The following is a 15786-nucleotide window of genomic DNA, read 5'->3' as shown; positions in this document are numbered from 1 at the left end:
GTTGCCGTAAAGTCTAATCGTGTGTACACAAGTCCATCGCACAAAAGTTCACGCATGCTCTGAACCAAACAGAAGAAGCCGCATTGGCTATTGAACTTCCTTTTTATAGTCCCGTCATACGTGTTGTACGTCTACGCGTTCTCACGTTCAGAATTTTTGGCCAACATTTATGTGACCGTGTGTATGCAAGACAAGTTTGAGCCAACATCCTCCGAACAAAAATCCACGGTTTTGTTGTCAGAAAGTCCAATTGGGTGTACACAGCATCAGAGTTGATGGGGGCTGTGCTAGGCAGCTGACTCTTAAAAATAAAAAAGTCAAATGTGCTTGCAAGTTGCAATATTTATGAAAAGGCGGCCCTATGCATTTAAAATACTTTACTTTTTGCTGTTTTTAGTAGTTTTATGTTGAGGGCAAGGTCTCTTCAAGTTTCTTAAAGTTCATAACATGCTAATTTACATCCACAACCATCAGCATTTCATCTGGTACCTTTTTTGATTATCCCTTCCAATTTTTCTTATACAGGACCACCACATAATACTACCAGCATTAATGTTTTCCTGCAAATACAAAGTTACAGTACAACCAGCCAGATCTAAAGGCCATCTAAAGGCTGAAAGTATTTTCTTCACAACTCCTCCCTGTTCAGCGCTGAAAGGCAAAAACCACAAACACATAAACTGTCCAACCAATGGAGGTAAGAATGATCTTGGCCATGTATTCTGGACCAAGCCAACTTATATAATTTACATTCTGCGTGTTGGCAAGCCGCAGTCTTTGGCTTACAAGTCATTATGTTTAATTAGGAGTTAGATCAATGGTATGTCATTGGTGTTCTAAAGTTGTTTTTGTGCTCTCTCCATGTTATATCTCAGGTGTGTGATTAACCAGGGTTCAGCTTGTACTTCATAAATCCAAATAATCACAGACGCCCATTTAGTGCAACATGTCTGAGTTTTCTCAGGACACTTCCAGATTTGACTACTGATAGTGTTTTAGAATGCTTATTTTAGTATAGTTCTGGCTTTGCATGTTCTAGTGGTAAAATGATCATTTGGAATAAGCTTTTATAAAAATACAAACAGTACACACTGGAACAAATCAATTCTTCCCTCATTTAGTAAAGCAAGGAGCAAAGGGCACCAACCAATAAAATCCAATTAAATTAATCTTTTTCTGATCAGTCTGAAATCAGTTGGTTGGTCATTGCTTTGTATAGCATCAGTCTTATGCTCTTCAATTAATCATTTGCATCTCATTAGTATAGCATAGGGTGCTTCGCAAGTCATTATTTATTTTTTACTCCACAAGTATAAAGCTTGCCACACACGTCTTTTTGGATAGTATGAATTTAAATGATGGCATGTTCGGCAGCAGTCTACAGCGAACAATTAAAGCTGAACTCTAAGCAGGTTTTTTTTTTGCTATTTTAATTCCCAACTTGTTAACTCATGTGCAGTACTTACCTCCACTCTGACACTGCCCCCTGCAGTACCTCTTTACTGTCATACGATGTCCTCAGTCTTCTGAGCACATCATCAATAAACCAAGAAGACTGATGACATATTGTGTGGTTAAAACTGTTAAATTTGGCCAAATCTTAATTTTACATGGTGTAGCCACCTTTATGCAAACCTATACATTGCTTATGCATAATAAAGTGCCAGATTCACATGATCCCCTGCCTGCTATTCTACTGATAATTAACTTCCCAGTTCTCCTACTGCCCCCGAGAGCTGTGAAGGCTCCCATGACCCAGTCTCTGTTGGCACTCTCTATATAAATACTGTATATAAAGTATTGGTGTTGAGAATGTAAGCTAAGGTTAACAGAGGATATCTAAAGCATACACATTTTTTGTCTGAGTAATTAAATTTCAGTGTCTATGAAAAAAAAGAAAAACACCTGGACATATCCAACGTTGATTTTTGTAGTACAAAATAAACTCATGTAGCTTTGATGTTCTTGGAATGGATTCCCGTGTATCATAATGGAATGTAAACTCTTCAAGGTAGAGCTTTTTTGGGTCAACCAAGTTACTTATATTGCAAAACATTTCCAATTGATGTTTTAAAACTTAAAGACTTAGAACAAATAGAGGCTTTCTTTGTGTAGAATGAGGTGAAGTTCAGTTAACAGTCTTTCATACTCTGTTGCTTTTACAAAGATTTAGCATTCAAGTTTACTGTAATTTAGTGAAATGTTTGTGAAGTCTTGCCAGACATTGGTACAAGCTTTCATTGTTGGAGTATCTGCACTTAGTCAACAGTCTAATTCAGGAAGAGTTAACTTATTTTAAAAAAAAATTGGAAGAGCTTTCGCAACACGCTATGTTACATGATATGATATTACATGCTCTGCTACACAAAATCATTTCAGAAATTCTAATTATCCATTTACCTACAGGGCACTTTTACCCCCCATTTTTCAGCTTTCAGTGCTGTTGCACTTTGAATGACAATTGCGTGGTCATGCTACACTGTAACCATATGGCAGTTGTATCATTTTCTTCACACAGCTTTATTTTGTTGGTATGTAATCAATGCTGGGTATTTCATTTTTTACAAAAAAAAGACCGAAAAGTTTGAGAAAAAAAGGTTTTCTTTGTTTCAGTAAATTTTATAAATGAGTAATCTTTCTCCTTCACTCATGTGCGCTGATGAGGCAGAATTGATGGGCACTGATAGGCTGCACTGATGGGCACTGATGAGTTGGTACTTATGGGCACTAATGAGGTGGCACTTATGGGCACTAATTAGGTGGTACTGATGAGGAGGCACTAATATTCTGCACGTATAGGCAATGATAGGTGGCACTGATATGTGACACTGATGAGCACTGACAGGCGCTCTGATGGGTGGCACTGGCGGGCACTGATAGGTGGCACTAGTGGGTACTGATAGGCGCCATGGATAGTTGGCACTGATGGGCACTGATGGGTGGCAATAATGGGCACTGATGGTCATTGATGGGTGGCACTGATGGGTGGAACAGATAAGCATTGATGGGCTTTACCGATGGACATTAATGGACAGCACTGATAGGCGGCACTGATGGGCACCGAAAGTCAGCACTGACTGGCATTATTAATGGGCACTGATTGTTGGCACTGGTGGTCACTGGTGGGCATTGCTTGCTAACACTGGTGGGCACTGATTGCTGCCACTTATGGTGCTCTAATGTAATGTGATGATTAGTGCCCTGATTACATCTCTTACTGTCCCCTCCAAGGAGATGCTGCTAATCGGCTTTCCTCGCCACACACTCTGTCAGTGTGAGGCCAGGAGTGCCGGTTACATGTGACCGGCTGTGATTGGACACAGCCAATCACATGATTAAAGAGCCACGTAGGAGGCTCTTTACAGAGATCTGGGTTGCGCCGTGTCTTAGCAGCATGGCACATATTCAATCACCACGCTGAGTGCCCCCGCGGGTGCGCAGGAGTGGCCATTTGGGTGTGCTGTCATATGACGGCAACAAGTGGTTAAACACAAGAGGAATCATAGAACCTCTTGAAATAAAGCAGTCTTTTTTTTCAAATATTTATATGAATTGTGATGTCTATTGTATTTTCTCTGTTCTTACATTCCATTTCTAAATAACTTAGCTTTCAAATAATTTACCAGACTTTTTATCTAAAAGCTGTTGTGAGCCCCAGTTTCTCTATAATAAGCTTGTCATGGTGGCATGTACTGGCACCTTGATTCCTGAGGAAGTGCTGCTACAGGCAAGAAATGTGGATATACTGTAAGACTCTCTGTACTTGCACTCTCTCTTTGGGGAATTGGAGGTTAACAAATACCCAGGCCGTATAATGCTTGGTGTCCAAGGCTGTCCCTTTTGTGGCCTAGGATTAGTGCTAGGTTTAGATTTAGTGCTAGAGCTACTGGTTTTGGAACTGATACTTTAATAGGAAAGTTCAGGCTGCCTAAATCGACATCTGGAACAGTTGCTGTTTATCTTAGGTGACTTAGTTACATACATAGTTACATAGTTACATAGTAGGTGAAGTTGAAAAAAGACACAGATCCATCAAGTCCAACCTATGTGTGTGATTATATGTCAGTATTACATTGTATATCTCTGTATATTGTGGTCGTTCAGGTGCTTATCTAATAGTTTTTTAAATTATTGATGCTCCCCACTGAAACCACCGCCTGTGGAAGGGAATTCCACATCCTTGCCAGTCTTACAGTAAAAAGTTGTATCCCTATTACGGGGTCAACAGCATGGTATTTTTAAATTTAAATTATATCCCCTCTCAAGAGTCCCTTTTCCAGAGAGAATAAGTTCAGTGCTTGCAACCTTTCCTCATAACTAACATCCTCCAGACCCTTTATTAGCTTTTTGCCCTTCTTTGTACTTGCTCCATTTCCAGTACATCCTTCCTGAGAATCGCTGCCCAGAACTGGACAGCATACTATAAAACAATCATTTGAAATCGTGAAAAATAGAAACAATTCATACATATACAGTGGTGTGAAAAAGTGTTTGCCCCCTTCCTCATTTCCTGTTCCTTTGCATGTTTGTCACACTTAAGTGTTTCGGAACATCAAACCAATTTAAACAATAGTCAAGGACAACTCAAGTAAACACAAAATGCAATTTTTAAATGAAGGTGTTTATTATTAAAGGTGAAAAAAATCCAAACCATCATGGCCCTGTGTGAAAAAGTGATTGCCCCCCCTTGTTAAAACATACTATAACTGTGGTTGTCCACACCTGAGTTCAATTTCTATAGCCACACCCAGGCCTGATTATTGCCACACCTGTTCACAATCAAGGCATCACTTAAATAGGAGCTGCTTGACACAGTAAGGTCCACCAGAAGATCCTTAAAAGCTACACATCATGCCGAGACCCAAAGAAATTCAGGAACAATTGAGAAAGAAAGTAATTGAGATCTATCAGTCTGGAAAGGGTTATAAACCCATTTCCAAAGCTTTGGGAATCCAGCGAACCACAGTGAGAGCCATTATCCACAAATGGCGAAGAAATGGAACAGTGGTGAACCTTCCCAGGAGTGGCCGGCCGCCCAAAATTACCCCAAGAGCGCAGCGACGACTCATCCAAGAGGTCACAAAAGACCCCACAACAACGTCCAAGGAACTGCAGGCCTCACTTGCCTCAGTTAAGGTCAGCGTTCATGCCTCCACCATCAGGAAAAGACTGGGCAAAAATGGCCTGCATGGCAGAGTTCCAAGGAGAAAACCACTGCTGAGCAAAAAGAACATCAAAGCTCGTCTCAATTTCTCCACAACACATCTTGATGATCCCCAAGACTTTTGGGACAACATTCTGTGGACCGATGAGACAAAAGTGGAACTCTTTGGAAGGTGTGTGTCCAAGTATATCTGGCGTAGAAAGAACACTGCATTTCATAAAAAGAACATTATACCAACAGTAAAATATGGTGGTGGTAGTGTGATGGTCTGGGGCTGTTATGCTGCTTCAGGACCTGGAAGACTTGCCGTGATAAAAGGAACTATGAATTCTGCTGTCTACCAAGAGATCCTAAAGGAGAATGTCCGACCATCTGTTAGTGTACTCAAGCTGAAACGAACTTGGGTTCTGCAGCAGGACAATGATCCTAAACACACCAGCAAGTCCACCACCGAATGGCAGAAGAAAAACAAAATGAAGACTTTGGAGTGGCCTAGCCAAAGTCCTGACCTGAATCCTATTGAGATGTTGTGGTATGACCTTAAAAAGGCCGTTCATGCTCGAAAACCCTCTAATGTAACTGAATTAGGACAATTCTGCAAAGATGAGTGGGCCAAAATTCCTCCAGGACGCTGTAAAAGCCTCATTGCACATTATCGCAAACGCTTGGTTGCAGTTGTTGCTGCTAAGGGTGGCCCAACCAGTTATTAGGTTTAGGGGGCAATCACTTTTTCACACAGGGCCATGATGGTTTGGATTTTTTTTCACCTTTAATAATAAACGCCTTCATTTACAAATTGCATTTTGTGTTTACTTGTGTTGTCCTTGACTATTGTTTAAATTGGTTTGATGTTCCGAAACACTTAAGTGTGACAAACATGCAAAGGAACAGGAAATGAGGAAGGGGGCAAACACTTTTTCACACCACTGTAATTATACTATTATGTGAACCGAAAATGAAAATCTTCAAGTGTCCAAAGGCAAAAGGCAAAAAGACAAAAGATCAAGAAAGTCTCTTTGTGTAAAACGATCCAATCCCACGTGTGTAGTCAAATTCACATTCCACCTTCCTTGAATATGAAAAACATGCAGACACCACGTGATATTCCCACCATCATTTGCGATGCGGGCTTACCCGACGTATTTGACCCAAATTAATATATATTCGAGGATCACACGGGCTTGTGTAGTTTAAATAAATTCACATTCACAAGGTTGAACTCCCCTGAAAAACTTCAGAAATGTTCATTCCACTCACGTAATGAACAATAGGTTATCTCCAGCTATATGATCCAGCTCAGATTGTTGAATACAAGTGCTCCAGCAGCAGTATATGCTAGACAATGGGATCCAGGATTGTACTGAAATCCTGTGAAATCTGAGACCAGTAGTGTCCTGCCCTGAGGCCAAGGGGAGAGGCAGTCCAGATGATGCAGCTATCCAGGTATTCTTCTCCACCACCCTCTGAACTTGCCCTTGTAGCCAGTTTCAATCCATGTACTCACCCTATGGTCCATGCCAACGGACCTTATTTTGTACAGTAAACGTTTATGGGGAACTGTGTCAAATGCTTTTCGAAAATTCAGATATACCACGTCTATGGGCCTTCCTTTATCTAGATTGCAACTCAGCTCCTCATAAAAGGTTAATTGACTGGTTTGGCAAGAACGATTCTTCATGAATCCATGCTGATTACTGCTAATGTTTTGTAAAGTTTAGTACATTGCATACTGAGTAACGCAGTTAAGGGATTTATTTATTAATAGCGTGTGCTTGGAAAAAGGCCATATATAGGAATTGTTTATTTCAAGACATAAACATAGAGGTAAAGTATATAATCATAGTTGGTGTGGTGGGTCCTGATAAGGTGGACAAGTGCTTGAAGTGTTTATCCATAAATTGTACAAATTGCCAAAAAATGCACATTTCCTTTAATATCAGTTCATGTGTTCAGGTGTAGACTAAATTTACATATGTCCAAATTAGATACTAGGGTCTAATAAACATAAAATGTTGTTATACTATACTGCTCCTGGTTTAAAACTCTGTGTAGACTATAAATCTTCATCTGTAGATGTTTATATATTCATGCATAGTTGAAATAAACGCAGTCTCTATATGCATTATTTATTAAGTACCTCCATGGTTTCTTCAAATTAGCATACTGAATGTATTTAGACGGCATACAAACTAGGTCAGCAGATCTGCCCTTGAATACAAAATACAATTTTATAAGTGAAACTAGTTAATGTGCTATTGTTTTTTTTTTTTTTTTTAACGTTTTACAAAAAAAAGAAAACATTTAATTTTTACAAATTGGCAAGACAATGAACAGAAATGAATGAGCCTGGTCCATTTATTCTTAATTCTATCCAAATATGCATGTCTATATAACATAAATATGCCAGATTTAAGTCTAGTTAGTGAAAAATGCAAAGTAGAAAAGTAGAAGCATGTTTAAAATAAACTATGATAGTTTATTTAAAATGAATGTATTAGTAAGTATCTTGGACACCCATTTTCTGTGATGTTAGTGATTACTAGCACTCAGAACCATCAATTTCCCACTAACGAGAAACTGTGTATATACAGTCCTATTTTAAAATTGACCACTATTGTTTTCTGCATTAACAATATATTTGTTACATTAACTATATAACTATACAGAACCTTTTTTCAATGTAACTCGTTACTTGTACACTCTTTTTTTTCTTTCAAAATCTGAAATAAAAACTATTGAAACCACTATTATTTACTATTGGTAAAGTTGATGCGAGGAAAATCCGATTGCCTCTCGGGGGATCAGGAAGGAATTTTTTCCCCTGCTTTAGCAAAATTGGATCATGCTCTGCTGGGTTTTTTTTTTGCCTTCCTCTGGATCAACTGTGGGTATATGGGATTGTATAATATTATTATTTTTTTTTTGGTTGAACTAGATGGATTTGTGTCTTTTTTCAACCTGACTAACTATGTAACGAAAAAAAAAATGACCACTGAATAGCCAGTTTAGCACAAGAGAGGTTAGTAGCAGACATTCAATACGTATGGTCCTCCAAATTGGTGAGACAGATGCAGATACAAACTTGCAAAAAGAAGAATTAGTTTGTTAGTGCAGTAAAAGCAAAGCAGTTTATTAGTACATAAAATCAAAACTCCCAAAAGTAGAAGTTTTAAAGCTTATCAAAATTACCTAACAGGAATGTAGTAAATATTATTTGTGTTCATCGGAATATGGTCAAGTGAAGAAAGCCTGGAACGAGCTCCAGCAGCAATCAGCAGAGGTCCTGGGTGCCTGACAGATTGATGAAGCAATACTTAAACCTTTTCTTAACCCACCAACCACACCCCTGGCAACACACTTAGTAACTGAGTATCAGTTGTAGAGGGCTTCCAATTTAAGTGATACAAAATGTGCCCAAGGCACTGCCTGCTACTGTTTGATTCATAATTAATAATTCATAATAATAATGAATTCATAATTAGGGCGGCACAGTGGTGTAGTCGTTAGCACTCTCACCTAGCAGTAAGAAGGGTCGCTGGTTCAAATCCCAACCACGACACTACCTGCCTGGAGTTTGCATGTTCTCCCTGTGCCTGCGTGGGTTTCCTCCGGGTACTCCGGTTTCCTCCCACCATCCAAAGACATGCAGGTAGGTTAATTGGCTTCTGTCCAAAATTGGCCCTAGTATATGAATGGGGACCTTGGATTGTGGGCTCTTAAAGATTACTGTATATATTGGCTGGTGTTACTTTTTTCTAACCCGAGAGAAGCTTCAGAGAGGAGGAGGTCCATTGGACCCCCTCACATCCAAGCTATGCAAGTGACTGATATGACTTTGATACCAAGGATGAGCAGAGTGATTTTGATGAAAATGGTTTTGCCAAAAGCTCCCAAGCTTTCATTTTTATTTTCTAACGTAGCAGTCATCCTGTAGCTTGGATTAGGGGTATTATATTGTGTATTGTAATCTACGGAGAAATAATAATGATTAAAATAATAATAATGTAATAGCAAAACGAGTGAAATAGGGTTTATGCCTTAAATAAATAGAACAATTGTGCAGTTTGCGTATGACATTGTAATTACTAAAAGTGGGATGTCAACACATATTCATCCTAATGATATAACTGCTTTAACATTTGTTACAAAGACCTTGCATTTCACAGCAGGAATCACAGGATAATTTTTCTTGCTTCCTAAATGTTACGATACATAATTGTGCTGACAATATAAAGGGAAAGGTCTTGCTGAACACTTGAATTCAAAGACACTTCTTTTTTACAGGACAAGTTGTCTCAAAAGTGTTGGCTAAACCTGAGAATCTGTCAGCTTCATTTAATGTAGAAGAGGGAAACATTACTGGACATTTTTCATGGAAACTTTCCAAAGTAAATCTTCACCAGCCTATGACAGGATTCCAGGTCACATGGGCAGAAGTCACAACAGAAAGCCGACAAAACAGTTTACCGAACAGCATCATTTCTCAGTCTCAGATATTGCCTGCGGTAAGATGCAGCACTTTTATTTTTTGCTTGTTTTAAGTTTTATTCTATCATATATATTTTAGTAATTTATATTTTAGCAGGTACATGTGTATGGCTAACTATAAATTTTGCACTGTTCATGATTTAAGTTCACCTTTATTAACACGTTACACCTGTATTTAGGGTGTAACATGTAACATGTTACTATAAAACAACACCCCCCCCCCGTGACAACAAGTGGGGGTTGTTCTACCTGCACCCACTGTCACAGTTTAAAAACAGCATGGCTGTGCAGGACCTTACCCACATATCTGCATCATTCATTTATATGAATCTGTGAATGAATGAACTACAAGTCTCAACTACCACCAGGGCAGGGTCAATGAACTGCAAGGGCATTGGAGATTGCTCTTGTAGTTAATTGATACTTCCTACAGCTTCAAACAGAAAGCCTATAGAGAGGTATGGGCAGAAAGCCGTAGGCAGTGTCTGCAGGAGCCTGTCATTGCACCCCGATCTGCTGATTGCAGATGTAATGCTCTGCAGGCTCCTGAGAAAAAAAAATACACATTTATTATTCATTTTTTTTAAAGTGAACTTAGCCTTTAAAAAATAACTGAACATTAAGTCTGGGTTTACACTTATGCGGATAGGATGTGGATTTCTCTGCATCCAATTCGCATGACAGGAGAGCAGCTCTCAATCGAGCCAGTTTACACATCTCCCGGGTGACTGCTAAGCACATTGCACAAGGGTCCCATGCGTCTTTGGCTCTGTTCCAGGTCCAAATTCAGGCAAACATTCGGGCCTGATTCGTTCCTGAAACAGAGAACAGGGTCACACCAGATCCCTGCTGTGATCTGTTTTCAGTGTGAACCCAGCCTCACACAAAACTCAAGTCTGCAGCACTCTATATTTTTATACTTTCCTCCGTATGTTGTGCTTTAGGCCGGGTTCACACCACAGCGATGCGGGAACGCCGCAAATCCGCGGCGTTTTCCCGCATCGCACACCTCCCGCCGGCAGTTCACACTGCCCTATGCGGACGGCTGGGAGTGTCAATGATATGTTAATGACACCCCCAGATCCGTCCGCATATCGCAGTGCGATCTGCAGACTCGCACAGGAATCGGATCGCATGGTGTGAACCCCCATGCGATCCGATTCTGTTGCGGACCAAAAAAAGGGTCCCGTGCAAGTTTGCTGCGGGAGCGATGCGAATTCAGCCATACTATCTGTATGGCTGAACTCGCATCGCTACGGAGATCGGATGTGATTTGCACTGCAGTGCGGTGTGAATCACATCCGGATCTCCCCCCGCAGCAGTGTGAACCCGGCCTAATTCTAATATTTTATCAGTTATCAAAGGTTTTATGCTTTACAATGAATAGAACAAAGGTCACGTGCCCATCTTTGTGCTTTTCAGCTTTCCCCACAGTGGGAGGGTTCATGGGGACCCAGCACATCACTGCAGTAATTTCCACAGCGATTGTCATTTATTATTATTATTATACAGGTTTTATATAGCGCCAACAGTTTGCACAGAGCTTAGCAGACATCATGCCTGTCTACACTAATAGAAACAGCTTTATCCAAATATGAGCAGTAGATAAAAGTAAAACAGATGCTGTGTGTTACATGTGTTTGCAGTACAGATCACACTGTAAAGCATGAGCATACATCTGAGCTCCCATTCCATTCCCTTTAATGCTCCTGTGTAAGTGGATAATACAGTACATATTATCACCTAATAGTATAAGAAACATTGCAAATCAGTTATACTCACTGGGAAATAATGCCATATTTTTACATAGATAGGAGCATATTACTTTAGATTACACTTTTAGCTGCAGTTCCTGGGTCCTAGGATTCAGTGTGTAGAGCGGGTTGGCTCTGCACTAATGCTTTCTTATCCACATGAAAATGGCTCTGTGGAAGTTGTATGCCCCACATAGGATATTTCAGCAGTGATTGGCACCCCTTGAAGCCCAGGTGGCATGTCCAAGAGAATTAGTGAGTTTTGTGGAAGACTGGGCATCTGCAAACAGGAAGCGAGCCTGTTGCAATGTCCTCCACTGTTTCCCAAACATCAGAGACAAAGTAGATGAGACTGAAACAGGTGAGGCTGAACTTCTGCTTTAATATTAAACACTGTCTTCAGAGTTATTTAACAGAATTATCTAACAAAAACTGTCTTTTACACACAGGACCATTATGTTTTGACCGTTCATAATCTTAGACCCTCAATGCTCTACCGATTAGAGGTCCAAGTATTAACAACAGGGGGAGAGGGTCCAGCAACAATAAAATCCTTCCAAACACCAGATGTAATTCCATCATTACCTCATAGTAAGTGAACTCTGATGCCTGAATGTTATTTTTTTATTTCACAATTTTATTTTATTTTCATAAAATATTAACAGAATTATCAAAGAAGCAGTGCATCAATAACAAAAATGTAAGAAGTAGTCAGAAAACATATCAATTTTGGTTAGTTCAGTTGCATTCACAAGCTTCTAGATTGCACAATGGTCTTGTATTAAGGTCCTGAGTTCATTTCTGATCGAAGGGTATAGATAATTCACTAAGGACCTATTTACATCTTTCTGGTGTATTAGTACATGTGCATTAAACTACATTATTCCACATGTTAAAATGCAATGCATTAAGACATTAATATAAATGCGCTGTCCAATGCAAAAAAAAAGGTCAACACTCTTTTTAACAATTCATTGCACTACAATGCATGAGGTTCGCTTAAATGCAGGTGCACTGGGAAAGTGGTAGCGCAATGCACCTACTGTCTGAATCCAAAGTAGACTTCACTTAACAAAGTGAATTATAAATGTGAAAAGTGAATCTTTACTTTGGCAAGTAAATGACAGTAAATAAGCCTAAACCATGGTCAATTTTAATCAATAATGTGTGACAATAATAAAAAACAAGATTCTTCCTCACCACATGATTGTTTGCTGTAAAGAGCGCAGTGAACATTCACCTTGCTAACGCTTGCCAACCACACACAAGAGGCGAATGGGTGAATCCTTCCAACTGGACATTGTATTCTAACAGAGGCACCCACCACTATCAAAATACACTGAGCAGTGGCTGTAACCACTGATTGATGGAACATTTTCCTTCAACAGAAGTCGATTAAGCAATCAACTTCTATCGGGCTGAGGAGTCCACACACACTGATCAAAAGTCAGCTGGTCCAACAGGGAATTTTGATTAGAATATGGCCAGCTTAAGTGAACAATCTCCCACAGTTTGCAATGTTCACGCAATCACTTCAATTATACAGTCATATTAAAAGAAAATCTCTGTTTACTTATTTTCATCTGTACATGATTGGATAGTTGAATTTAATATTTGCAAATTTTATTTTGTTGACATTGTCAAATAAAGCCATCCTTGCATAAAAAGAAATTCAGCCAGTTCAGCATGGACTGGCCAAACTTCAATCCATGTATGGGCAGGAAGGTTGTACGTCTGTACAACCGCCCTGTCGGATTTTCTCCATTTGATTAGAATTGATCAGTATTTTCTGATAGCAGGGAAGTTTCCTTGCTGTCCGAATACATAGACACAGCAAGGAGGACTCCCCCTTCTACATCAAGTGTGTTGACGGGGGATTCAAGTAGTTTTTTGTTTGTGTTGTTTTTACATTCAACCTGCAGGTTAAACGAAAACGAATGACTCATCTGCGGATTGCTTAAGTTTCATTTTCTCCAGGTGTGTAAACCACATCAAAACAATGTAAACGGTTAACTGCTGTACACCCAAAACTGATTTTGATAGGGACATTACACAGTGAGTTTATTCAAAGAGAGAAGACAAATTGACTGTTTTTTTTTTTTTAAGAATTTAGCCGTTTTGGGCTTATTGTATATGGGACGTTTTTACAAACTCTCCTGAATGATTTAGCTTGACAGATAGTAACCCACATTTAAAACGTATGTTTTGCTGCATTTACATGCCACGTTTAGAAGTGTTTTTCCCCCAAAATAGCCGAAAATGAAAAACGCCTGTAAATGAAACGCGTTTAGAAGCGTTTGGCGTCTGAAACAACGGAAACGTCGGTGTCTGAACTAACTTTTTTGGCTTCAAAGAAAAGCCTAATGCAACTGCCTAAAAACTACATTAAACATACCTGTGTACGTGTACACATAAGATAGCATTGGATGAGTTCAGGGCCAGTTGAAAAAAGCAGCCAACTGCCTCTGAACGTCCGTTTACCAGCAGCAGAGTACATGAGGCCTTATGTATACCAGTTTAAAAGCTATGTGTTTAGGTCTCATATATTATACCCATTCTGAGAGCAAATTCTTGGTGAAATTATATAAAACAATTTTTATTAAAATTCAGATTGCAACCACATCTTTGGCTGAGAGTGTTGGGTGTGTTGTTTCAGCCTAAGGTTCTATAATATTTCACTATGGTTCTCTAAATCAGCTCCACATCTGTGTGTATATGGGTTTCTACCCAAATGCCTAAATATGTGTATAATTAAGGGGGATGACAAGAATTTGGCATGATCATCCTTATTCTGCACTTTTATGATGACAGTCTTGACACTGATAACATTTATGTTTCACTATGCCATGATTCAACTTGACACCGGTGTGTAACTATATGATTTATTTCAGCCATTGAACTGTTATGTGTTTTATCTGTATGCTGTTTACAAGTGGAGTCCTGTGCACATTCCTACAAAATCTGTATAAGGAATATTTTCCTTTTACTAAGCATTTACAAGAAGAAGTTCACAAACATTTCAGACCTTTTGAAATAGCAGTACTCTAAATAGTAAAAAAACACAAACAGTTTGGTAAGCAGTGAATGGATGTACCATTATCGTGCACAGCTGCATAAGAAAACGGTGCTGTAATTGGCAATTAAGAACAAAACTGTGTTTCTTGTTACATTCTTCCCTCAGTTTACATTCTTTTCTGGGTAAAGAGTGCACTGTGCAACCAAGCAGGAATGATTGATACTAAGAATCACCTTTAATCTTTCCTTCCTTTTTTTTTTCGTTTTTTGTTTGTTTTCTACTATTGTGAGATCAATTATATGGGTGAAAGGTAGCTTTAAAAATTCATACTGTTTTTTTAAACTAAACTTCAGATAAAAAAAAAAAAAAAAAACACACAAACACAAATTAAAGTGGTTGTAAAAGCAGAAGGTTTTTTTTATTGTAATGCATTCTATGCATTGAGATAAAAAACCTTCTTTGTGCAGCAGGCCCCCTCAGCCCCCTAATACTTAGCTGAGCTGATCTCAATCCAGCCTTGTTGCATGAGAGACTTGGCTTCCCGGAACTTCTCCTCCTCATTGACTGAAACAGCAGCGGGGCACCACTGGCTGCCGCTGCTATCAGGAGAGAGGAGGCAGGGCTGAACCACAGCTACGCGCCTGAATGGAAACACTGATCAGTGGCTCGGCTTGAGTGTCCCCATAGCAAGTAACCAGCTGTGGGGGCAGTTGGCAGGAGGGAGGGGCTAGGAATGTCAGTGAGGGATCCGAGAAGACTATAACATTTGTTATTTTTAAATAAAAAAATAAGACCTTAGTATCACTTTAACCGCCTGCCGACCGCCTCACGCCGATATACGTCAGCAGAAGGGCTCGTACAGTACCTGTACGTTGCCCTTTAAGAGGCGGCAGACGTGCGCCCACGGCAAGCTCCTTGAGTTGGGTCACGGGTCCCGCAAACTCGATTTCTGCGGGGATACCCGTGATCGCCTCACGGAGAGGAAGAGCGGGGAGATGCTAATGTCAACAAGCATCTCCCTGTTCTGCCTAGTGACAGTGTCACTGATCTCTGATCCCTGTGATTGGGAGCAGAGATCAGTGATGTGACATGCCACGCCCCCCACAGTTGGAATCACTCCCCAGGACATACTTAACCTCTACACTGCCCCCTAGGGGTTAACCCCTTCACTGCCAGTGTAATTTACACAGGAATCAGTGCATTTGTATAGCACTGATTGCTGTATAAATGACAAGGGGCCAAAAAATGTGTCAAAAATGTCCGATGTGTCTGCCATGATGCCATAAAACTGCTCAATTTATATCTCCTGGTCAAGGTGAGTCTATGACAGTTTGAGGAAGGTACTGTACCCTTGAAAAGGCAAT

At 39.8% G+C, this 15786-nt stretch overlaps 1 protein-coding gene across 1 annotated transcript in view; it reads left to right on the top strand.

Annotated features, from left to right (window-relative positions):
• Positions 1 to 15786, top strand: part of ANOS1 (anosmin 1) — a 229844-nt gene that overhangs the window by 205488 nt on the left and 8570 nt on the right. Inside the window, exons 11-13 of the mRNA XM_077480835.1 lie at positions 526 to 697; positions 9449 to 9669; positions 11856 to 11997. Coding sequence (XP_077336961.1) covers positions 526 to 697; positions 9449 to 9669; positions 11856 to 11997 — 535 coding nt within the window. The remainder of the gene's footprint in view (positions 1 to 525; positions 698 to 9448; positions 9670 to 11855; positions 11998 to 15786) is intronic.

This window comes from Lithobates pipiens, unplaced genomic scaffold (assembly GCF_037356315.1).
Source record: "Lithobates pipiens isolate NorthernLeopardFrog02 unplaced genomic scaffold, aLitPip1_a1.2 Scaffold_16, whole genome shotgun sequence".
Lineage (NCBI taxonomy): Eukaryota > Metazoa > Chordata > Amphibia > Anura > Ranidae > Lithobates > Lithobates pipiens.
Note: the sequence above shows the minus strand (reverse complement) of the source record. Positions and strands in the feature narration are given on the sequence as shown.